At 32.9% G+C, this 25,685-nt stretch overlaps 1 protein-coding gene and 1 pseudogene across 1 annotated transcript; both read right to left on the reverse strand.

The window, feature by feature from the left end:
* Nucleotides 1–421: 421 nt before the first annotated feature.
* Nucleotides 422–5,322, reverse strand: LOC120169036 (protein NRT1/ PTR FAMILY 3.1-like). The gene is made up of 4 exons (XM_039177267.1): nt 5,190–5,322; nt 4,885–5,102; nt 4,245–4,804; nt 422–1,442 (listed from the first exon to the last, which is right to left on the reverse strand). The coding sequence occupies exons 1-4, from the start codon at nt 5,272–5,274 to the stop codon at nt 557–559; spliced, it is 1,749 nt and encodes a 582-aa protein (XP_039033198.1). The 5' UTR covers nt 5,275–5,322; the 3' UTR covers nt 422–556.
* Nucleotides 5,323–8,928: 3,606 nt separating this feature from the next.
* LOC120169026 lies at nt 8,929–11,110 on the reverse strand (annotated as a pseudogene).
* Nucleotides 11,111–25,685: the final 14,575 nt, after the last annotated feature.

The raw sequence follows: 25,685 nt of genomic DNA on the forward strand, positions 1-25,685 counted from the left end.
TAATCATCCCATACTATTAAAAAAACTTTAAGTATACCACTAAGTCGTTAAATTTTAGTGGCACGATGACATTGACGAATGTTTCTATCATTGTGATGATATGGACAAAATAAAGTCGTTTTGGCACATTTATTGATACCCAAAACGATGTCATTTTAGATATTAAATTTTATGAGAATATCGATTTTGCCACTAAACTTTGAAAAAGAGGCATTTTTTGGCACTAAACTTTTTTTTTACCGTTGTTGGCAACCAATCACTTCCTATCACTAATCGTCTTTCATAACAAAATTGATATCAAAATGTTCATATTTCACTTATGTTTCTTCTTCTATGATTGATTTTCCATGAAACCCATTCAAAACGACAAAAACCAATTTGTTAACAACACAAGTTTCCAAATTTGTGAACTTTTTAAATCTTCTACACATTCCAATACTTGTCGTGGATTTACATGCAGCTCATTTATTGATCTACTAAGCTTATTCTCGACTTCACCAGACAGGTTTAAAGCTAACACGTATTACCATAAACTATAGTTCCATATACAGATTCGTTAAACCTTGCCTGCAAGCTCTACTCCATCTTCTTCAGATTCACCCTCGACTTTGCTGTGGATTTGAATCGGCTTAAGAGTATACAGCTTGGCGCAAGAGATATAATAAATGAGATTAACTACTTGCAAGCCGGTGATCAACCAGTAAAAATACTCCAGTTTCCCCTCGTTTAAATTGTCATCCGGAAGCCAATTTGATCCATCAGGTTTAGCACTGAATTTGTGGACTAATGAAACCAGCAGCGTGCTCACATAATTCCCAACTGAGATTGCAGTCCAGAACAAAGCAGTAGCACTGCTCCTCATGCTTTCCGGGGACTGATCATAGAAGAACTCCAAGTGACCTATTGACATGAATGCCTCGGCTATTCCATGGAGACCGTACTGAGGCACGAGCCAGAAAACCGAGATTGGAATGACCGATTGAGGCTTGTCCTCGAGTCCATGTGCCAAAGCTACTTGTTTACGTTTCACTTCGACGAAGCCGGCTACAAGTGTGGCTAGTACCGAGATCCCGAACCCGATCCCCATACGGTGCAAGAAGGTGATACCGCGGTCGAGCCCCGTGAATCTTCGGGCGATGCGGACTAAAAATCGGTCGTACAAGGCTATGGTAGAGAGCATGGAGATCATGGTGAAGACGGACATGGAACCGGCGGGGATTTGGAAGGAGTTGGTGAGGCGCCTGTCCATGGTTTTGGCTTGTTGGAGGGAGAATGTGCTTTGCTGAGCATAGGCTGTGATGAGGAGGATTCCTGATGCCCATATCGGTCCCATTCGGATCACTGATTTCAGTTCCTCAACTCGATGAACAGTGTTTAGTCTCCATAGATTAGGAGCTTTTACATTATCTTCTTCGGTCACAATGGCTGCCTTGTCGAGAAATCTGCGACCCGATGTTAATTTTTTTTAAGTAATGTTAATTGTTCGAATATTAATATTATCAATTAAGTACTTAAGTAAAATTAGTTGCCGAGAAAATAAGAATTAAACTTAATTCATGTATTTATAAATAACTTAAAGATATTTTAAACTAAAAACTTAGAAGCAAAAAATAAAAATCAATTTATTTAGGGTATGTTTGTTTCTCTATAATTAGTTTTTTGGAAAATATTTTCCTCATTTTTCAATGTTTAGTTGTCATAAAATAGATGATCAATATAATTCATTTTTCTGATTTTTCGTAAGTTATTCTAAATTTTTCAGTTCAAAACATAAATACTCAAAATATTATTATTTTATACATTTAATATTAATATATTATTTTAGAATCATTTTAATAAAAATATTAATTATTAAATTATATTTATTGATAATTTTAATAATATTATATTATATTATTTTAATGTTAGATAATATGTTCAATTATATTATTATAATATTTAATTTAATTTTAATAATATACAATAAATTATTAATAAAATTAATAAAATTTATTAATTCCATAAAAATAATATTATTAAATATTTAAAATATATTTATTAATAAATTTTAGAATAAAATAAAATATAATATTTTTATTTTAATATGATAATATTATTATTATTTTAATAAGTAATTAATATAATTAATAATTTATTAGTCTTATTTTAATAAATAATTAATATAATTTGTAATAATTTTATTTTAATAAAATATAATAAACTTAATATTTTTATTTATTAAACTGTAGACATAATATTTTAATAATAATATTAACATAAATAATATTAAATAAATTATTTAAATATTTTAAAATTAATAATATTATTTTTAATAAATAATATTATTTATTATATTCTATATTTATAATAAATAATTTCTAAAAAATTATCAACCAATAAAAAAATATTTACGCCACTCATTCAAATACCATAAAATAATATACCAAAATGTATTTCAAAAAATATAACTCATTTTAGGAAAATAAGTTTTTCAATTTTTTTTTCATCAGACAAACGGACTAATTCTAAAATCAGAAAAGAATCAAAATATAAAAAAAAAATTGCAGCGTGGTCCCTCCCACTATACATGTCATGCTACTCTTTGTCTATTTGTTTAAGTTTTCAAGATTCATTCCACTGTTTAAAGTAAACGTCTACCCATCCTATTCTATGTTCGGTTTTTTTGCTTTACTACGTGCATACATCAACTTTTTTTAATTATTTATAAAAATAATATACTCAAAAAATTATTTATATTATTTTTATATTTATGATACATAATTTTTGAAAATATATAAATAAATGAATTTTATTTAAAAAGATAAAATACATATGATACGTGTAAAAAAAAAAGCATGTTAGCGCAAGCATAAATTTGGACACTAGCAACGTGCATGTGTAAGTTTATCTTCAACCAGTCAACTTGTTTATATTCAAGCAGTTGAGAAAAATAATATTAGATAGTATTAGTTTTTCTAAACTCTTAAATACGATCTTCTGATATATATTCATTAACTGATTGAAAATAAGACTTATACATCTATATTATGCCATTCGACTCATGCTAACACATCTTTCATTCAATTTGGTCCTTTGATGCATAATTTCTATCTTGCATAAACAAAATCCCACCATAAAAGACGTATTTTTTAAGAAGATGCAATTGGCGTAGTGTTTTTTAAAAGTACGACTCACAATATATATCTTTTTATATGCAATATTAAAATGATGTTATTTTGATAAACCATCTTTTAAAATTATTATTTTATAAATAACTAAAAAATAATAATATAAACATGTAGTAAAGCCTTGATTTTGTATGGGTATGATGGTTTCTGGTACAGACATTTAAAAGTAGTTTTTGTCTCATTGTAATAAAATAGTAGTAGCACGTGTATGGTGGTTGTTTGCTGATGAGACCAGAGGTTGTGGGCATGGCCGGCCGGCGGCCCTACTCCCAATTATTGCACCATTCACATTCACAAATTATTCATCTTCTCTTTTGCATACTTCAAGGATTCTCCAAAATGACAGCAACAATAATATACGTGATGATAAAAATAGTCATTTAGTAAAACAAATATTTTGGGAAAAAAAATTAACATATGAGATACGGATCAAATCATTTAATTTGTTTTTTGTTTCTATATATATATATATATATATATATAAAGTTTTATCATGTGATTATCTTATTATTATTTTATTTTATTTCATAATAAAAGAGTTTAAATTAATAAAAATACGAGAAGAACTAAAACAAATAACACTGGTGAAACTTAAGCTCCATAATAGTTAAGAAAGAGATTTTGAAATCTTTTTATATGATGAAGAATCCATAAAGTATGATTTTATAAAAGAAAAAGATTTTGGAAAAGTTGAGAAAAGTGAATGCATGTATTTATAAAAAACTATCAAAAGAGAAATTGGAAAATGTAAAATAATATATTATCACGTGTGTATTATGTATATATATAATATATTATTAGTGGGGATATCTCAACTATAATGACAAATTATATGATAGCTTGTTTTAATGTCACAATTAAGTAATTATGGGTGGAATTAGGATTGTACGTTAATGGAATGGACTAATATATAATTTTATATAAGGGATCAATTTATAAAAAAAATTAAATTAAAAATAGATCATCAATAGAAAATACGAAGGAAATATTTAAGTTATACCCTCTTCATTCTTCCCGAATATAACTGTTAGGAGAATGAAACTGAAGATGGAGATTAGAGATGAATAGAAAGCTTACCTCATTTGTTTACTGTGAACAAGCTTTCCACCTATAGAAATCGATGCGTCAAGCTCTTCGTTCTGGTACAGCAACTCAGGGGCAGAAACCATAGCCAATTTCCTCTTCTTGAAAGCTGCCACAGAGACCTGTAACAACCGGGTATATGGACTCCCCGCAGGGTCCATTTGTCGGTAAAGCGGGTAACCGGCGACAAATGCAATGATGGAGATGAACATGAAAATAGTGGGGATTCCAAGTCCCCATCCCCAGCCTATGTTGTCTTGAATATAAACAAGCACCGTTACAGCCACTAGGATAGATGCCCCCATCACAAAGTAGTACCAATTGAAGTATTTCCATGTCTTGGTTGATTGGTTTGGATCCGTTTCGTCGAACTGATCCGCCCCGAATGCCGCCACACACGGTCGAATCCCGCCCGAGCCCAAGGCGCCGAGTAAGAGAGATCCGTATAGGATTGCCAATTGTCCTGAAGTAGCTTGTTGGCACACTTGCTCACCTTTACAAGGCGGCGGTCTAAGTTGTGGAAGTATTGCTGATAGTGTTAAACATGTCATCGCCTAATCAATGAAATAGTAACATGAGTGTTGATTGTAGACAAAAGAACTTTGAATCTAAGGGGGGGAGAACCGAGACTCACTATTTGGTATATGACAGATGAGATGGTTAGAGTCCAGAAACGACCGGCGTATGCATCGGCGACGAAAGCCCCGAGCAATGGCGTCAAGCTCGCGGTTCCGCCGAAGTTGGTGAGAGTGTTGGCTGCTTTGGTTAACGGCATATGAAGCTGCGTCGTTAAGTAGCTAATCATATTGGCATAAAATCCTACCACGGCCAACTTCTCACAGACCTCATTCGCTGCATCATATAACAAAGAAACCAAAGTTATGTAGCAGAAATTTAGAAGTGCAACTTCAAACGAAAACATAATGAAATTAAGCTTACAAAAAATAAAGGGCATGGTGATGAGCCCTCCCTTGGGCCTTTCAGCATTATTTTGCTTGTTAGCGTTCTCCTCCATTTTCTCCATCTAGCTTGCTGCAACTAAAATGGTACCCCTTGAACCCTATTTATGATGGGTAAGGAGGACATGTTTTTGATATTACTGTTGGTATCTGATCTATTAATCAACCAATCTGAATTGAATACTATATAAGCCCAATACGAGAGTGACCCGAAAGGAAAGGTTTTTCAACTGTTACTAGTCAGTGCAAGCCGGTAACCCTTTTTACTGCCATAAAATTGATAGAAATTTAATAAAAAGTTGGACTGAATGTGTCTTACATGAGATGAGAGTGAATTTTTTTTCCTCTCAATAGGAATTACATATTAATTGGTGGGCAAGGATGTTTGGCAAGTTTTGTTATTTTCAGCTTTTAATTAGTTACACTGACAACGATTGTTCCATCAAAAACGAAATGGTAATACTGCCATTTAATTGATTTGCCTAATCTCGTATGATGGTTATGGCTCATGGTATGGGCTACTGGTGGTGCCAAAAAAATACACGTGTGTAGTTATTATGATGCAAAATTAAAATAACAAATGAAATTATGTTTTAGATGTGAAGATTTTAAGTTCCTACGTAATCTCGGAAAAGAAATCTCTCTTTAATTTGCATCAATTGATGTATTAATTAGGGACAACATATTAATCATAGATTTTGATATGATATTAACTGAGAAATGTTGTGAATTGTTGGATTTGAGAATGTAATTGTGTGGGGTGTTTAAAGAGGGCCAAAACGCTCATTTTATCTCATTTCTCATTTGCTACGTGAAATAAAAGAAAAAGCAGAAAAAATAAAACCTTTTTTTCTCCTTCACTTTTACACGATCATATCTATTTAAATATTTAATCTTTATACAAGATTAGAATCCACTTACATTTAATATAAAATTTTTAAATTTTATATTTTTTAGAATCATTTAATGAATGAAATAATCTACCGAGATTATCTTTTTATTTATTTTTTTTGAATATCTTCTCATTTTTCACTGTTAATTTTAACCGTTATTTTTGTTAATCCAAAATTTCTAAAAGATATAAACTTAAAAAAACACGACGTGAATTTTTAAATTTTATATTTTTAGAATCATTTAATGAATGAAATAATCTACCGAGATTATCTTTTTATTTATTTTTTTTGAATATCTTCTCATTTTTCACTGTTAATTTTAACCGTTATTTTTGTTAATCCAAAATTTCTAAAAGATATAAACTTAAAAAAATTACACGACGTGAATGGATCTTACCTTATATATATATATATGATTGTTTAGTCAATCATTTTTTTATAACAATTCCTACCTAGGGGAGGAAAAGTGAATTTTACAACAATAAATATTGAACTCACAATGTATGGGAGGGAAAAGATGTCAACTGAGAGCTTTTAACCATATAGTGTAAGAAAAGATTCACATTAAGCTAAACACAATCTTAACCAATTTGGTATGAAACAAGTGGAGAATCTATTTGGTCTAGTGGAAAGATTCAAATTAAGCTAAGGCTTAATACAAAAATATGTGTCTAAATTTTGTCTCGAAAAATGTTTTAGTGTCTACTTTATTTTTGTTAAAAATAGATGCATAACGTTTTCATCGGAGCACTTTTAGGTGTCTGGACCATAATGGTCGTTAAGTGACTCATGTCACATCCCCCTTCTCTCCCCCTTCTCCCTTCCCCCTTCCCCCTTCCATAGTCATTGGCCGGTCAGTCGTGATCGTCACCACCACCTTCATTAGCACCAACGTCGACCCCCCGAATAAACCCTTGTTGGTCTTTCATCGTAAACTGCCATCGTTTGTCATAGAGAAACATTCAAAGGTTCGTTGGATTTTAAGCCATTGTCATTGTTTTTCGTTAGTTTCGGCCGATCCCGACGTCCATAAAAGACACCGCCACCACTATTCGAACCATTGTGCAATTTGGATCAAAACCCAAGTGTTCGACGATGATGGTGGCCTGAAATGACTAGTAACGATTGGTAATGGGGTTGAAATGATATATTTTTTGTTTTTTAGAGTTTTTTTAATAATTTGATTAAAAATTTGGGGTTTTTATAAATAAATTAAGTTTTTTTAATTTTTTTTTAAAAATAATATTTTTATTATTAAATAATTAAAAAATATAATGGTAGACACCTAAAAGTGTAACCGAAAAAATGTTAAACACCTACTTTTAGCAAAAAAATTTCTTTAAACACCAAATAGTTTTTTAGATAAAATTTAGACACTGATTTTTGTATTAATCCTTAACCTAAACACAATCTTAACCAATTTGGTAACAAACAAGTGGGAATCTATTTGGTTTATCATTTATAGGGATGTTATCAAAATATCAATCCTGGGTTATTATAATTGTTTTGGTAAAACAACCATTTCCCACCATCTTGTGTTCTTAATCTCTAAATGTATTTCAATCCCCGACCTTGCTCAAATATTATATAATAACCTAGAATTTATTTTTGAAGAAAAATAACACGAGTTAATTGCATCATATGTCCCCAAACTATAACTCTCATTTTAAATTAGTCTTTGAACTTTTAAATATTCTAATTCCTTTCTTAAACAATGACTTTTATTCTAAATTAGTCCTTAAACTTTTGAACATTCTAATTTTATCCCTAAACTATGACCCTCTTTCTAAACTGGTCCCCAACTTTTGAATATTTCAATTTTATTCTTAAATTCATCCAAATATGTAATCAGTTTCAACCATAGTTTAACCTAAATTTTATTTTTTTCAAACATACAATAATAAATAACTTGGCCTAATGATTTTATTAACAAGTGATGCAATTAGTATATATGTATAGCTTGGGATGAAATTGGAATGTTCAAAAAGTTTAGGGACCAATTTAGAATGAATGTCATAGTTTGGGGATGGAATTTAAATGTTCAAAAGTTTGAGGATTAATTTAGAATGATAGTCATAATTTAGGGATGAAATTAAAACATTTAAAAGTTTAGAGATCAATTCAAAATGATGATCATTACTTTAAAGACATATGATACAATTAACTCTAATAACCTAGATTTTCTATCCTCAAACTTAGAGAATCGAATATCTCATCTTATAATTTCCTTATTACTATGCGAAGAAATTATCCGAGATATGAAATGTTATCCGTGCCTTGTGGGATTAATCCTTATGAGATTTTGTCACCCAATATCAATACTTTGATGTAGATTTAAACGTATGATTTTATTTTAAGGGTATAAATTTAATAAATTGTATTAAAATCTTAAATGTGTGAAATCATAAAATTTTAGGGAAAATAAAGTTAGATCATCAATAGAAAATATATAGAAAATACTTAAATTGCGTGAGATTTTGAAATGTTCAGGAGTACAACCACACCCCTCGTCCATCACCACCTATAAGTAGGAACGACGCAAGATTTTACGTTAGATGTACAAACCTTTAAGAAGTTATATTAGAAATTTAGGGAATAGGAAATTGCAAAATTTTAAAAAGTGTGAAATTATATATCAATGTAAAATATAAAAAAAATACCTAAACTACATTGAAATTAAAAAATTCCAGAGTCTATTCCTCTGTACAAGAGGGAAATATTAGATAGATTTTCATTTCTGGGTATTTATGGATGTTGCATATTCTTCGCATCTGGTATTGTTCAGAATAAAAGAAGATAAAATTTAGGATTTAAGACTAAATTGATAGAACTGGAAAACTCTAATTCCATTTTCTTGTACGAGCTAATTAAGAGAGGCATATGTACAGGACTATCCTCTCTCATGCCAAGGCAAAGGGCAGTGTTAAACCTGGGCAGTGAGTTCAACCCCTTCATCATGTTCTATTTTTTGGCTCTGCAGAACCTTGAAAGTATAAAATTTAGCGCATATTAAGTAGTACACAAAGTTTAGAACTTGCAAAATTGTGAGCAACCAATAAAAATACTCCAACTTCCCCTTATTCAAGTTCTTGTTGGGAAGCCAATCTGTATACTTGTGGACTAGCGTTACCAAAATTGTGCTTGTGTAGTCCCCAGCTGAAATGGATGTCCAGAACAAAGCTGCTGCAGTGCTCCTCATGCTCTCCGGAGCTTGGTTATAGAAAAATTCGAGGTGACCGATAACCATGAAAAGCCTCGGCAATGCCGTGAATGCTATACTGCGGCACGAGCCAAAATACAGAGATGGGAATTGTAGATTTGGGGTGGTCGATTAGGCCATCGGCCGAGGCTGCATGTTTTCGCTTCACTTCCACGAATCCAGCTACCAGAGTTGCTAGTATTGAGATGAAAAAACCTATGGCCATCCGCTGCAAAAATGTTATTCCTCGATCAAGCCCTGTGAACCTGCGGGCGACATGAACCAGTAGGCGGTCGTATAAGACTATCATGATGAGCATCGACAACATGGAGAAGACCGACATCGACGCGGAGGGAATCTCGAAAGACTTGGTCAGGTGTTTGTTCATTGTGTTGGCTTGTTGTAATGAAAATGTGTTCTGTTGAGCATTGGATGTGGCAAACAGAATACCAGCTGCCCAAATTGGTAGCATTCTGACTATACATTTTAGTTCTTCAACTCTATGGACAGTGTTAAGTCTCCAAAAATTGGGTTTTTCTGATGATTTCACATTATCTTCTTCAGTCACAATGGCAGCCTTATCCAGAAATCTGCATTTTGCACACAGATATTTTCAATTGGTTAATCATTAATTATATGAAATGATGCAAAGCGGCAACTTACTTGAATTGTTTTGTATGATGCAGCAGTCCATCAGTGGAAATAGGGGCATCAAGCACCTCATTGACATACAAAAACTTGGGATTAGAAATCAATGGAATCTTTCTCTTCCTAAAGGCAGCAACAGAGACTTGTAAGACACGAGTGTAGGGACTTCCAGCAGGATCAAGATTCCGGTAAAGAGGGTAACCGCTAAGGAACACGATTATGGACAAAGCCATGGCTATGGTGGGAATTCCGAGCCCTAAGCTCCATCCTACATGGTCTTGGATGTACACAAGCACCGTTGATGCTATCAATATTGCGGCTCCTAATGCAAAGTAATACCAATTAAAGAAGATCCATGTTTTCTTAGGATGTCTAGGATCTTCCTCGACGAATTGCTCGGCCCCGAACGCCGCCACGCATGGCCGTATTCCACCTGATCCCAAGGCTGCGAGCAGAAGAGCCAGGTAGAGGATAGCTGTTTGAGTCCCGTTGGCTTCTTGGCAAACTTGGTTTCCTTCACATGGCGGTGGCCGGAGCTGTGGCAATGCTGCTGAGAGTGTTAGGACTATCATTCCCTGCTCACCAATTCACATCAGATCAGATTATAGTTTTCTTAGCATACAAGATGTAACTTTGATGCAACTATTCTTACCATTAGGTATATGGCTGTTGCGACAATGATGGTCCAAAATTTCCCGGCATATGAATCAGCAATGAAAGCACCAAGCAACGGCGTCAAGCTCGAGGTACCATTGAAGTTGGTGACAGTGTTGGCTGCTTTTGTTAATGGCATGTGAAGCTGGTTTGTCAAGTAGTTAACCATGTTTTTACTGAACCCCACCATTGCCAATTTCTCGCATATCTCATTAACTGCACATTGACGATCAAATTATAAGCCATAACAAAAACGAAAAAACAAATCTAAGATTCCAACAGCTATCAACAAGCTCACCTATGACGAATGGCATTGTCTTAATTCCACCCTTGTTGTTATCGACAAGTGCCTTGCTCTGCCGATCATCACAATTTTCAGAAGCACCAAAGTTATCTTGATTTTCCAAAGTTGCAGTCGCCATAGCTCAAAGTCTTGAAGGCTACCCTATCTTTTCCCAGTATTTTCAACTGAACTCTTTGTTCAAAAATGCGTTGCCATAGCTGCAATTCACGCCTGACAGTGAACTTTGGTCATAAGGAAGAAGAAACAGAAACTTGAAAAGCTCAAACAAAGCAAGGGCAAAGAGAAAAAAACTTTATTTTCTTCTGTTGTAATTTGTAGCCTTGTCTGAATTTGTATTCCTGGGATTAAAGCTCATAAATAGGTGATGTTTCTTAATTTTTAATTCATTTATTTGTTTGTATTCGCTTTACATTATTGCGAGGTTGATAAAACGGTAGGGGAATTGCCTCACGAAACTGGGGATCGGACATTTTCAGGGTAAATTACACCATTTTTATTAAACTTTACTCACTCTCCTATTTCATTCATTTTACTTTCAATTTTTTCAATTTACTAATTGAACTTTCGAATTGCTCCTATTTTGTTCACTCTGAATTATTTTATTATTATTTTGATCTGAAATAGAAATTCTTTATTATTAAAATATAAAAAAATTAAAATAAATAAGAAAATAATGTTTTATTATTATTAAATTTAAAAAGATTTAAAATAATCACCGCTCACCATTGACATTCGTGTAGACACTCATTTTTCGTCTCGTTTTTTAATATATTATTATTATTATTATTATTATTATTATTACTATTATTAATTAATTAATTAATTAATTATTATTATTTACATTACAAGGCCAATATATGCAACACCAAGGCACAACCAGGTTCAACCCAATTACAAGACCACGAGCCCAACACCAAGGCAACCCAATTACAACTCAGCCCAGTTGAAACAATTATACCAGAACCAACCAACCGAAGCCCAATCCAGCAAAAGGATGACCCAGATTCAACCTGAGGTCCAACTGAAGCCCAACCCGAATCCAAACCCGACTCGGGATCCGACCCAGCCCCCTAGGGTTTCTGAAACCTAACCCTAGGGATATGATTTGCTGCCGCCACCTATTCTTCACTGTCATCGCCTGCCTATGTTGCTGTCGACCGCCCCATCTGCACCTACAGAAACTCAGAACATAGCAAGCAAGCAACACTCAATCCAAGTTCACACACAAATGCCAGATTATTGTAATGATTTCATAGCAAATATATATATATATATATATATAATATTTGTAATACTTCGGGGCTTATAAAACCCCAAAAAAAGCATGTAACAAAGAAGGGTTTTCCTCTCGGTTTTTCGAGAAAAATAGTAAAAAGCAAGAAAGCAAAAATCAAAAGCATTTTAATCCTTTTATTTATTTTCCTAAATGCTACTTTCGAACCGAAAATAAATAAATAAAATCCTCCTAAGGAGAGGAGCATTTTTCGAACAAGAGGCATGAAGTAAGAGAGAGGAGTAACTTAGCTTACATGTGGGATCGTCGGGTATCCGAGGAATCACCGGAGCCTAGGGATTTTCTTCAGATCTACGGTAATAGGGGAAGATTTTGGCCAATCGAGGCTCAGATCTTTTCACGAGGAGGAGAGAGGCGTCGAACGGTGGTCGGGTCTCATTTTCTATCACCGGCGAGTGACGATCACTGTTGATCAGCTACGGCTCCCATGGTGGAGCTCTCCGCCGGCTGCTGAAGAAACAAAGAGAGAGGGTGAAGAGAAAAATGAAGGAAAAAGAAGGGAAATGGGTTTTTATAGCCCAGATCGAACGACGTCGTTTTGACCCTCGTATGCGCGTGTTGGCTCGAAGGGTCTAATCCCTTCTGAAATCCACCACTTTTCTTGTGTCTATAATTTAGTCACTTATTTCAGGATTAGTTTCTTATTAATTTAGAATGTTTATCCTTATTCTGTTATTTTTCCATTTTACGTTTTTATGTTAACCTTTGGTTTATTTCTTTTCAGGTCCCTATACGTTTCCCGTATTTTACAAACTGGTCACATGTTCGCCCTTTTTATTATTCTACTCAAATGAATGTACTTAGGCTGTAATTTTATATTTTAATTAATGTTGCTAGTTGAAATTTATGGGTTAAGCATATTTTAGTCCCTGAACCTTGGGCGTATTTTACATTATAGTCTCTATGAGCCTTATTTTATTCATTTTTCTGATTCTGATATTTAATTTTATTTTTTTAATTTAGTCATTACACTGCCATGCTATTTATTTGAAATTAGTTGTTGATTTTTATTTTATTTCATTTTTAGTCACTAATTAGTTCCTTCTTTATCTTATTTATGAATCTGATTTTATAGTTTCAATTTTTTAGTTTACTCACTTTTTATTTCTGATTTGGCTACTATTTTTTGTTTTATTATATTTTAGTCTCATATTATTCATCAATTTAATTTCAGTCCTTTAATTATTGCACTCTAGTTTCTGTTTAATTTATTTATTCCCATGAATATGTATATATATATATATATATATATATATTAATCTTGAATTCTTGTGAGAAGTTATTATATTCCTTTTATTTCAGTTGGAAAGAGAAATTTCGTCCTAAAGTATTTTAAGGATTATTTTCTCTTCAATTGGAAATATCGGAATATTTTCTATTTCTCCTTGAATTTTTCGTTCAATAAAAATTGTATGGTTGAATTTGGAATAATAGGATCGTAACTTAAATTTATATTCAAATTCTTAGATTTCCACTATTTGAGACAATTTATAATCGACGGGGTACCAATTTTGGGCGTTGTAGGGTGCTTATCCTTCCCAACACGTAATCAATCCCCGAACCCCTTTTTTATTTAAAAAAGAATGAATCTCTGGTTACACGCAGACTGTTTTATCTTTTAAAATGATGTTTTCTTAAAAACACTTTTAAAAGAAATTTTTTTAGGTATTTGACCTACCTAACCCAAAAGGTCGATGGCGACTCCAAAACATTTCAAAATCTTTTCAAAAGAAAACCCCAAGTCGTACTAAATTTTTCCCCGCCCGGGCGAGAAACGGTGTCGACAGCTTGTCGACTCCGTTGGGGACTTAGTGGATCAAGCCCTAAACTGATTATATATTGTCTCTATAGTTGGAAATTGAGAATTAGATTTTATTTAATTTACGATTCTTTTATTATTTTTATTTTATTTTATATCCTTGTATATTAATGTTTGTTTTTTTATTGATTTTCAAATATAGAAATTTTGGATTCATTTTAGCTCGATTTTAGTGTGGTTGTTTGTCAAAGGTTTGAGAAATTCTCCTCACACATGACACTTGCATTACATAACATAAGCTCTGTACCAGAGCTCTTCTTTTTTAAGTGGGAGTGAAAGCGACATCTTTATCAGAATTTATTCTCCGTGTCAAACCTAGCAAGTAGCTTCCGGGGTTCATATGCCCTATGTCTTCGTGAGGATTTATTCTCCGTATCAAGCATAGGGAAATGTGCCCTCTCGAATTGAACTAGATATGATTAAGCCTATAATGGGTGAGTATTGAGGGTCTGGCTCGCCCAAGGGGGCACCGATAAAGACAATTCGAGTACTTTACTCCTAGGACTGAAACTTTGCATATAGTCAAATGTAGAAACCCACCCGATCTAAGTCCATGTTGAAATTCTGTCTATAGGTACCCAAATAAGTGTACACAAAGGAGAAATGAACTCTAACCTTCGTCTTTTAATTTTTTCGATAGATTATTTTTTAATAAATGCATGTGAACTAGAAATTATGCGGTTAGGATTTTTAATTTCCTCTTTATGTTTTATTCACTGTATTTTATGGTTCATTTACCAGTTGAATTTAATCTCTTCGTATTTCACTAATATACATTTCCTCTATTTGATTATTATTTTTGCTAACATCTTTTCCTTGTCATGTTGCTTTATTTTGTGTATAAACATACTGTTAATACCCGAGTTATTTATCAAAATTAGAAGGCTTTTAAAACAACAACGTCACACGAAGGGGTAGATATTTCTTATCCGCTTTGACATATTGGGACGTTGTGAGTTCTTTGAAAGTTGTTATAGGATAATTACCTTGGAATTAACACATGTTTCATACATATCATGTCATAGAAGATATTGATTCTTGAGTTAATAGTCACATTAAAAGGCTTTCAATACGACAATGTCACTTGAAGAGGTATAATAGAAATGAAAAAATACATCGATGGTTTAGAAGGGTACTCCAGGAAACAACTGAAGAGCTACATCAAGATGGAATACATAAAGCTCAAATGATGCAGTAAAACAACCTTTTCAAGGGTGCTATGACGATTTTGATACAACTAGCCAAAAAGATATAATATGTTTGAAGTCATCAAGCAATAATGATAGCTAACACGATATAATGGATTGTGTCAGTCACATATGGCCGCTCAACAAATGTATTTCTGGAAAAGAAGTCAAAGCGTTGGAATTTTTCATTAAGCCAAGGATGAAAGAATATTGTTTCCTTACATATTCAACCACAATTGAAGAAGTCGAGAAGTGTGATGTGATTTGTAGTTTCCATCTGCCTCAATGTATTAAGAAATTGTGTGTTCTTTGAAAGTTGTTTTATGACAATTAATTTTAGATCAATTCCTTTGTTGCATTTACATTTTGCATTTTGCATTCCTATTTTTGCATCTTTGCATTTGCATGTGCATCTGTACATCGTACATTGCATGATATATATAGCATCTCAACGTGCATTAATCACAGATCATCATAGTAACTCACGGATATTTTGAGGTAAATTAAAGTCACCCCTTCGTACTTAGGAAAGAATGGAGAACTAAAGACGTGATGTTAGCGCCGTCTGAAGTTTGAGGCACATAATTGAGATATGTGGGACACCGAAGAGCAAGGTCGAGAATTTGTTTGACCCAGGGGTATTGACCTTTAACATGTCATGAGACATTCTTGTGCCTATCAAGAAAAATTTATTTCATCCACCGTGAAACCTTATTGCTCTGGAATTGTCTTATTTGAACGTGTTTTTGTTTTTCTTTGTATACTTAATAAATATTTTGTTGATTGAACTTATGTCGTTTTCTAAGGTTATGAGCAATTAATAAAGTTTTAATCTTATAGTTCTTTGAATATTGAATGAATTAAAGGTTCTTTTACTACTTCATTAATTATATCTTTGACAAGGGGCAATATTAGACCTTCCATACCCCCCACCCAAAACCGAAATAACTATGGTGGATTTCTTACCCGAAATAACACATATTTACTATACTTAATAAATATTTTGTTGATTGAACTTATGTCGTTTTCTAAGGTTATGAGCAATAAATAAAGTTTTAATCTTATAGTTCTTTGAATATTGAATGAATTAAAGGTTCTTTTACTACTTCATTAATTATATATCTTTGACAAGGGGCAATATTAGACCTTCCATACCCCACCCAAAACCGAAATAACTATTGGTGGATTTCTTACCCGAAATAACACATATTTACTCCCAAAAGACCAAAATTAAATATCATTTCCCTTTGAAACAATAAAGTCATGTCCTTATCTTCCCAAGGCCCCAAAATCCATACTTTTACCTTTCCAGACAGAACTAACATTTCCATAACACTACCTTTTTCTAGAATTATGACTTTAAATCACACATTTTCATTCCTAGAAACAGAACTAGCATTGTTTTCCAAACTTCAATAAAACCTGGAGGCATAAAGTACGAGATGGTCGTGTGACGAGGACCTTTCTTGCAAGAAAGATAAGATGGAGTACTGCGGATCAATTTTTTTCCAAAAGAATTTGAATCATTGGGCCATCATAGGATAAAAAAGAAGAAGAAATAAAGAGAATCATTGAATTAATTCTATCATGCATTAATTACATTATTTTCATGTAAATAGGATTAATCCTGAATACTCGTCCCCCTAGGCATACCTCCTTTACAAAGATTTATGTGTATGAGATGATGAACGACTTTGTTTCATTTATCCTTTCAAAAATATATATGTGTATATATATCCCTTGTTGTCCCCTTTTGAGCCTATAGTATTTTTTTATTCAACCTTAACCAATGATCCTCTCCACACCGGGGGGCAAGGTAAGGAAATCTACTGGCAAAGATGAAATCTATCAATCCAGATTTTGTTACAGAGTCAAATCACAGTGAGAAATAACAAGATACTGCAAGGTGGACCATATACAAAGCACTCGAAGATCAAATTGAGTTGACAACAAATAGAGAAAAAAGAAAATATATAGCAAAAAAGGAAAGAAAAAAGATAAAAAAATACATAAAAACATAAAAAAAAGAAAAAAAAAAGAAGAAGAGAAAACCGATCAAATACTTCAAGACGGGCGGTTCAAAGATTTAGAACCAATTCGCCGGAAGATCTGAGAACACCAAAAGAAAATAAAATAAAATACATACGAGCAAATTCAAATCGAGCAAGACAAGATTAAAGACAGCAGAACGAATTGATCCTTGGTTCAATAACCCTTAAACACGTATTTGGGCCTATATATTCCATTTTTTCATTACTATGAGCCCTAGCCTACATTACGTGCCTGAAAAGTCCTTTCTAATCATACATGGTTTTCTAAGTGGAGAGACTATCTTCATATTTCATTCCGCCCCTCAAGATTAATTTTATTTGCAAAAATTAGTTTTCTAAAATTTTTAATGGATGATAGGAAAAAAAAATAAAAAGAGGATTTAAGACGTAAAATTTTAGATGACGTCTTGAAACCAAAGGAGAATTCAAGTTGAAAACCTGAAAAGGCGGCTCAAATATGAAGATTGTCAACTACTGCATAGAAGACAATCTTATACATCTCTTGATAAAGCATTGCACAGTCCAAAGGCGCTCGCGAGGGCTGAGAGCCAATAAACATTTCTAGAAGAGAAACATAACGGTTGCTTCATCAGATCAATGAACACACCAGAATCAAGAACGCAAGAAGCCAACCTGAAACACATTACCTCCCCATATTAACATGAAACACATTACCTTCCCAAGTCAGCCTAAGCTTTATATCAACATTAATCTTTACACTTATCAAATGTATATAATTTTTGAATGATTAAAAGAGTATTTGATTTATTTGGCATTCAATGAACTCTTGTTTTACAATTTGTTTTGATTGTGAACCTGAAGAAATGACAACATTTTTTAAATTTATTCATCAAATTTTTTCACATTTCTAAAATAAAAGAAAGGATAAAATATTTTCAAATGGGACAATCTCAAGTGAAAAAGGTCCTTGAAGTTGGTGAGCCTCATTCCGCCTCTATCGAAGAAAAAGAGCAAACGATGCTAGAACAATGAAGTATTTCTTAAAAACAAATAATCTGAGAGATCAGAAAGACTGGATTATAGAATTTCTAACACTTCTTTGTGACGTTGTCGGTAATCCATCAAGAAGAAGACGATCGTCGTAGTTGAAAGTGACACATATCTCAGCTCGGAGCAAAGATTCAAGATAATCATGTTAGAGGAATTGATCACTTCTTAAGTGTCTATCTGGTTGTGGCATCATGAAGAGGAGCCCTCAAGCTATTCGTTAACATTGTTGATTAGAGACACAAGAGTAAGGTCATTCGAGATTAAGATTTTGGCACGAAGAGAGCCATGAGTACCCACATTGGGGCATTACCAAAACCAGATGTAGTTAATATAACAAGATTTGAATCAAACAGACATGGTGAATGACCCCCGTCGCTTGGAATGACAGAGTCGAAAGATGAACACAAAAAGAGCTCACTTTGAGTCGAATCACTCATGCTACAGTTAGCCAAGGACTCTAGAGAAACAATTCTGATTGAAAAATCGAGTCAAAGACGTGTAAGGTGTCCAGTCGTCTACCTGATCGCAACAAGAATTCAAGAGAGAGGTAATGCTTCTTCCAAAATTATGTTGAAGAAGCAAGAAAAGATAGAAGATAGAAAAGACATCATTGTACAAGATAATCAGATTACTCCCCAAAAGATTGCAAGCTTACGCTGACAAGTTACTATTGAGGTAGAATCCATTCAAAGATTATCAAGCGAAGGAAGATTGAGTTCTCCACTTTGATACAAAAGAAGAATTGATGATTAATATTTTTGTATTCAAGAATCTCATGCAGTACATATAGATATATATCTATTGCATTTACATTTCAAGCATCAAGGTATATTTTACAGATTTTCCAAGGAAAAAAGAGAAAGAAAACTCAGAATTCAAGCCTCAAATAGAGGGAATTACATTAAGAGTGGCATAACCTCAAAAATTGAGGAACTCAATACACAGAACAATCATCATTTTTGAAGTGGGGCATGTTACCCAGACAATGTGTTTGTTTAGGAACTAAGTCTGATTTTCAGAAGTTTCTTTATTTTTAAATGATCTTTCAAAGAAACTAAGTCTAATTTTTAGAAGTTTCCTGATGATTTCAGATGAGTTTTTAAAGAAACTAAGTACGATTTTTGGAAGTTTCTTGATAAACTTTCAAAGAAGCTAAGCTTGATTTTTAGGGGTTTCTTGATGTTTTTAAATGATTTTTTTAAAGAAGCTGAGCCTAATTTTAGAGGTTTCTTGATAATTGTAAATGAATCTTTTTGAATTTTCTTTACTAGGGCAGGATGCGCCCATTCACAAGTTAAGATTTGCAAGAATACACCCAAGTGCAACAGGTAAAGAAGACAACCAAACCAGGAAAAAAATGAAGACTTCCCTAGTAATAAAGATTGCTCTTGCAACCATTTCCAACAGATCAAGAAAACTTGCATTCATACATGAATTGCATCTTTGCATCATATATTTCATCATTTCATACACATGATAAAATTTTGATTTCCTTCTCATGAGGATATTTGTAAAGTCTATTTTGAAAAACTATTTTGTCCTTCTTAGGATCATTTTTCTAGAGAATTGTTTGAGTCCTTCTTAGGACCGTTTTTATGGGATGTCGCATAAGTCTTTCTTAAGATTTTTTTTCTAGAAACATTTTCAATTATGTCTTTCTTCCAACTTGACTTTTCTAGGCCACTTCAATGAGAATGAGTAGTGTCGTTTATAGGATGAACCCAACAACGACAAAAACTCAACAATTTACAATATTAAGGAATTCAAAGAGCCAACAAAGATTTCATTTCATGACTTCAGCATAGAATCAATCCATATTTTTCACCATTGAAAGAAATGGATCTCAGCAAAATTCAAGGACCTTTGGGTCAATACTTTCGGGTACTTCAAACAAAATTATAACTGACATATAATAATCTTTTGCAGGTTTAAAACTCTTCAAACAAAGGATGCACGAGTCAACATTTCCAATGGAGAGTTCATAATGAGAAAAACTAATCCGATGAGGGAGAAGAAGTTCATAATGATAAGAACTTGTTCAACCTTAACTCGATTCACGGTATTTCGAATTAGTGACACCTCACTCGAGGGATCAACATTTCTAGTGGAGAGTTCATAATGAGAAGAACTTATCCGAAGAAAGGATAAAAAGTTCATAATGAGAAGAACTTTTTCAACCTTACATCGATTCATCACATATGGAGTTGAATCAGCAACACCTCACTCGAGGGATCAACCTTTACAGTGGAGAGTTTATAATGAGAAGAACTCATCCGATAAGAGAGAAAGAAGTTCATAATGAGAAGAACTTTAGCTTGTTTCCATTGCATAAGGAGTTGGAACAACACCGACATTTGTTATTCCATCACATAAGGAGTTTGATCAACATCATCATTTCGCTAGTCCATCACATAAGGAGTTGGATTAGAATCACCTTGGATCAACATCCCCAGATCTAATATTCCCTTAGTGACAGTGAAACATATCCCTTATCATATTTCAAACCTTGAAGTTGACCAGACAAAAAATGCATTGTCTCTTCGTCTTTTCCCTATTCTTGTTGACACAAGAATGGGCAAAGAGGGGCAGATGAAGACACTCAATTTTTATCTCGTTTTCTAATATATTATTATTATTATTATTATTAATTATTATTATTTACATTACATGCCCAATATATGCAATACCAAGGTACAACCTGGTTCAGCCCAATTACATGACCACGAGCCCAACACCAAGGCAGCCCAATTACAAATCAGCCTAGTTGCAACAATTATACCCAGAACCAGCCAACCAAAGCCAAATCCAGCAGCTGGATGACCCAGATTCAACCCGAGGTCCAGTTGAAGCCCAACCCGGATCCAGACCCGACTCAGGATCTGACCCGGGGTTTCTAAAACCTAACCCTAGGGGTATGATTTTCTATCGTCGCCTATTCTCCACGTCACCTCCTGCCTATGCTGCTACCGACTGCCGCATCTGCACCTGCAAAAACTCATACCATAGCAAGCAAGCAACACTCAATCCAAGTTCACACACAAATGTCAAATTATTGTAATGATTTCATAGAAAAAAATATAAAATATTTGTAATACTTCAGGGCTTATAAAAACCCCGAACAAAGCATGTAATGAGGAAAGGTTTTCCTCTAGGTTTTTCGAGAAAAATAATAAAAAACAAGAAAGCAAAAATCAAAAGCATTTTAATTATTTTATTTATTTTCCTAAATGCTACTTTCGAACAAAAAATTAAAAAAACCTACTAAGGAGAGGAGCATTTTTCAATCAAGAGGCAGGAAGTAAGAGAGATGAGCAACTTAGCTTGCATGTGGGATCGTCAGGTATCCGAGGGGTCGCCGAAGCCGAGGGATTTTCTTCAGATCTATGAAAATAGGGGAGATTTTGGCCAATCGAGGCTCAGATCCTTGCTCGGGGAGAAGAAAGGATTCGAACGGTGGTCGGGTCTAATTTTTCTGTCGCCGTCGATCAGCGACGACTCCCATGGTAGAGCTCTCCGCCGGCTGCTTAAGAAACAAAGAGAGAGGGGAGAGGATTTTTGCAAAGAGAGAGAGTGAAGAGAAAAATAAAGGAAAAAGAAGGGAAATGGGTTTTTATAGCCCAGACCGAACGACGTCGTTTCGGCCCCCCTATGCGTGTGTTGACCCGAAGGGTCTTCCGAAGTCCACCACTTTTCCTGCGTCTATAATTTAGTCACTTATTTCAGGATTAGTTTCTTATTAATTTAGAATGTTTGTCTTTATTATGTTATTTTTCCTTTTTACGTTCTTACGCTAACCTTTGGTTTATTTTTTTCAGGTCCCTGTACGTTTCCCGTATTTTACAAACTGGTCACATGTTTGCCCTTTTTATTATTCTACTTAAATGCATGTACTTAGGCTGTAATTTTACATTTAATTAATGTTGCTAGTTGAAATTTATGGGTTAAGCATATTTTAGTCCCTAACCTTAGGCGTGTTTTACATTATAGTCTCTAGGAGCCTTGTTTTATTCATTTTTCTGATTCTGATATTTAATTTTGTTTTGTTTTAATTTAGTCATTACACTCCCATGCTATTTATTTGAAATTACTCACTGATTTTTATTTTATTTCATTTTTAGTCACTAATAGTTCCTTCTTTGTCTTATTTATGAATATGATTTTATAGTTTCAATTTTTTTCGTTTTACTCACTTTTTATTTCTGATTTGGCTACTATTTTTTGTTTTATTATATTTTAGTCCCATATTATTCATCAATTTAATTTCAGTCCTTTAATTATTACACTCTAGTTTCTGTTTAATTTATTTTAGTCCCATGAATATATATATATATATATATATATCTATATTATATATATACGTTTTATAATCATATTGAATGCCTTATTTTGCTATCTTGCATTGTGGTCCTTATGTTTATGATTTTATTTTATTAAAGCACTTATATTTGTGTGATAATTATTTTTGGGCCTTTGATTTTTATTGTGTTTATACTTTTACCATTTTAGTTTAAACTATCATTATCTAGCATGATTAATATAATTGGGATAAATTGACTTAATTGTTTTCTCTAGTCGAATAAAATTATTTTAATCTTGAATTCTTGGGAGAAGTTATTATATTCCTTTTATTTCAATTGGAAAGAGAAATATTCGTCCTAAATTATTTTAGGGATTATTTCTCTACAATTAGAAATATCTGAATATTTTCTATTTCTCCTTAGAATTTTTCGTTCAATAAAAATTGTATGGTTGAATTTGGAATAAATGAATCGTAACTTAAATTTATATTTTTTAATTCTTAGATTTCCACTATTTGAGACAATTTATAATCGATGGGGTACCAATTTTGGGCGTTGTGGGGGAGCTTATCATTCCCCACACGTAATCGATCCCCGAACCCCTTTTGTATTTAAAAAAATGAATCTCTGGTTACACGCAGACTGATTTATCTTTTAAAATGATGTTTTCTTAAAAACACTTTTAAAAGAATTTTTTTTAGGTATTCGACCTACCTAACCCAAAAGGTCGATGGCGACTCCAAAACATTTCAAAATCTTTTCAAAAGAAAACCCCAAGGCGTACTAAGTTTTTACCCACCCGGGCAAAAAACGGTGTCGTCAATTCGAAATCGGTAGTCGTTCCCCAAATTTCATGGGTCACTTTGTCTCGACCCCTTAAGTCCGAATCTGGTGGTCGTTTCACTGAAAAATGTCTCAAAACATTCCGACAAAATGGAAATTGGATTCGGGCTTAGGAGTTCGAGACGAGTTGGTCAATGAAATCTAGGACTGAACAACCATTATCTACGATCGTCGATGATGGTGTCTAATACCGACGAACATGGATGATAATCTTTTATTTTTATTTTATATTTTATATTATTTTAATATTAAATAATAATAAAAATGTCACGTCATAAAAAACATTAATAAAATAATTCAGAGTGACTAAAACAAGAGCAATTTAAGAGTTCAGTGAATAAATTAGAAAAATTGAAACTATAGTGAGTGAAATAGAAGAAAAATAAAGTACAATGAGGAATGTAGGATTTTACCCCATTTTTTTAATCACCGTTCGTTGTATGGATCCAAAGCGGTGGTTTTTAGTGGCCTAAAATATATCGTGAACGCACTGTTGTTTTGTTTTGTTTTAGGATTTGTATTTAACGAGGAGATTAGAATATTTCTGGATTTGGAAGATTACAGCCGTTGCCCTACACATTGGAAGAGGTAAACAAGAATTCGTCTTGTTCTTTTTCTTCTTTTGCTCTTCCAATAATGATATTATTATGTATGCTTGATTAGAGTTCAATAATATTTGTTGACAAAGTTAGTGTTTAATGCTATTATTTTATGTGTCTGATCTATAACGATCGTTAAAAAATTATAAATCACTAGAAATTCGACACATATCATATTTATACTTTTTTTTTAAATATATTTAAAAAATTAAAATTTTCTTTAAAATCATAAAACATCCCTAAAATCTTAATTTCCAATCCCTAATACCATCTAGCAGCCCCTTCTCATCGCCGACTTTTATGTTCACCAGCGAGAGGAGAAGAAGAGGTATAGCTTTAATAGATCCCGATAAGCCTTTTTGGCTTAATAAAAGGTATAGCTTTTGTGTTCACTAAGGTTGTCTTCGGCTTGTTTTGCAGCCACCTCGTCGGAAACTCGTCACCGGTGAAAGGAAGGGGTTGTTGGACTTGAAAGGTATTAGGAATTAGGAATTTTGGGGATTTAAATTTAGGGATTTAAGAATTTAAGGGATTGATAACAAAAGTAATTGTTAGGTCGTGGGTGAACAATGATAGAAGAGTGGTCGTTGGATAACAACTAACGATGAGCAATGACAGTAATTGAATGAACGACGATTAATAGATTACTTAATATAAAGATTGTTGCGAATCCCACATTGAATGTGAAAAAAAAACCTCTAAAAGAATTTATATAGCCTTAATTCCCTCCCTATTTGAATAGTGAGGCTAAAGCTCAACACCCACACTTTGTATCTTTAACACGTACGTGTTACATATTTTTTTTAAGGTAAAATCAAATGATTGTTTTTTTAGTTTTTTTTTAAAAAAAAAACTATATCGGCATGTAACATCAAAACTATTTAATTAGGAACGAATATATATTGTAGGTGGAAAGATAATTGTCCCCCAACTTTAATGATTTAATTGATTTTTTAAAACTCGTTGGTTTGATTAATTATTTAGGACTTTCTCATTTTTAAAATGAAACTATGTCTTGAATTCCAATTTTCTCGATTAATTGTTTTTTAAAACTATTTAATTTTAAAATTAGTAAAATTAAACCATAATTCTTTTAAATTTTATGTTTTATTTAATTTTAAAATTAAATAATTTACCTCTCATAGTTCAATCATATATATCCCTATAAAAAAATTAATTCGATCATTTTAATAATTTATTAAATATGATAAAATATTAACACACGTGGCGCAACAATTTAACGATCTCCTATTTGTTATAGTGAAGTAAATGAGTTTATATTTCGTGTTCTCATATCGAAAGAACCTTGGTAAATGCATTCCGAAAATTCTCGTAGGCACAAAATAATGAATCGTTAGGACTCCCACTAACACCATTCCATTTTAAATAATTTACATAACATATTATTTTAATGGTATTCGATAATTTAACAACAAATCTTCATGTAATCATTATCTATCTTATAATATCCCAAACCCTTTAACCGATTTCCTTTTGCGAAATTAAATAGTCAAAAGCTATTCCTCTATGGATAGCTTATCTAAAATTGATCGCTCAAACTATCTTAGGTTTCCCATCAGAAACATGTCTCTATGCTGTTGCCCATGTGACATCACAACTTAATCAATGAATATATTATCTTTCGGGTAAACTACATATTTAGTACTCAACTATCT

Source organism: Hibiscus syriacus, unplaced genomic scaffold, assembly GCF_006381635.1.
Source record: "Hibiscus syriacus cultivar Baekdansim isolate YM2019G1 unplaced genomic scaffold, ASM638163v2 tig00003041_pilon, whole genome shotgun sequence".
Classification (NCBI taxonomy): Eukaryota; Viridiplantae; Streptophyta; class Magnoliopsida; order Malvales; family Malvaceae; genus Hibiscus; species Hibiscus syriacus.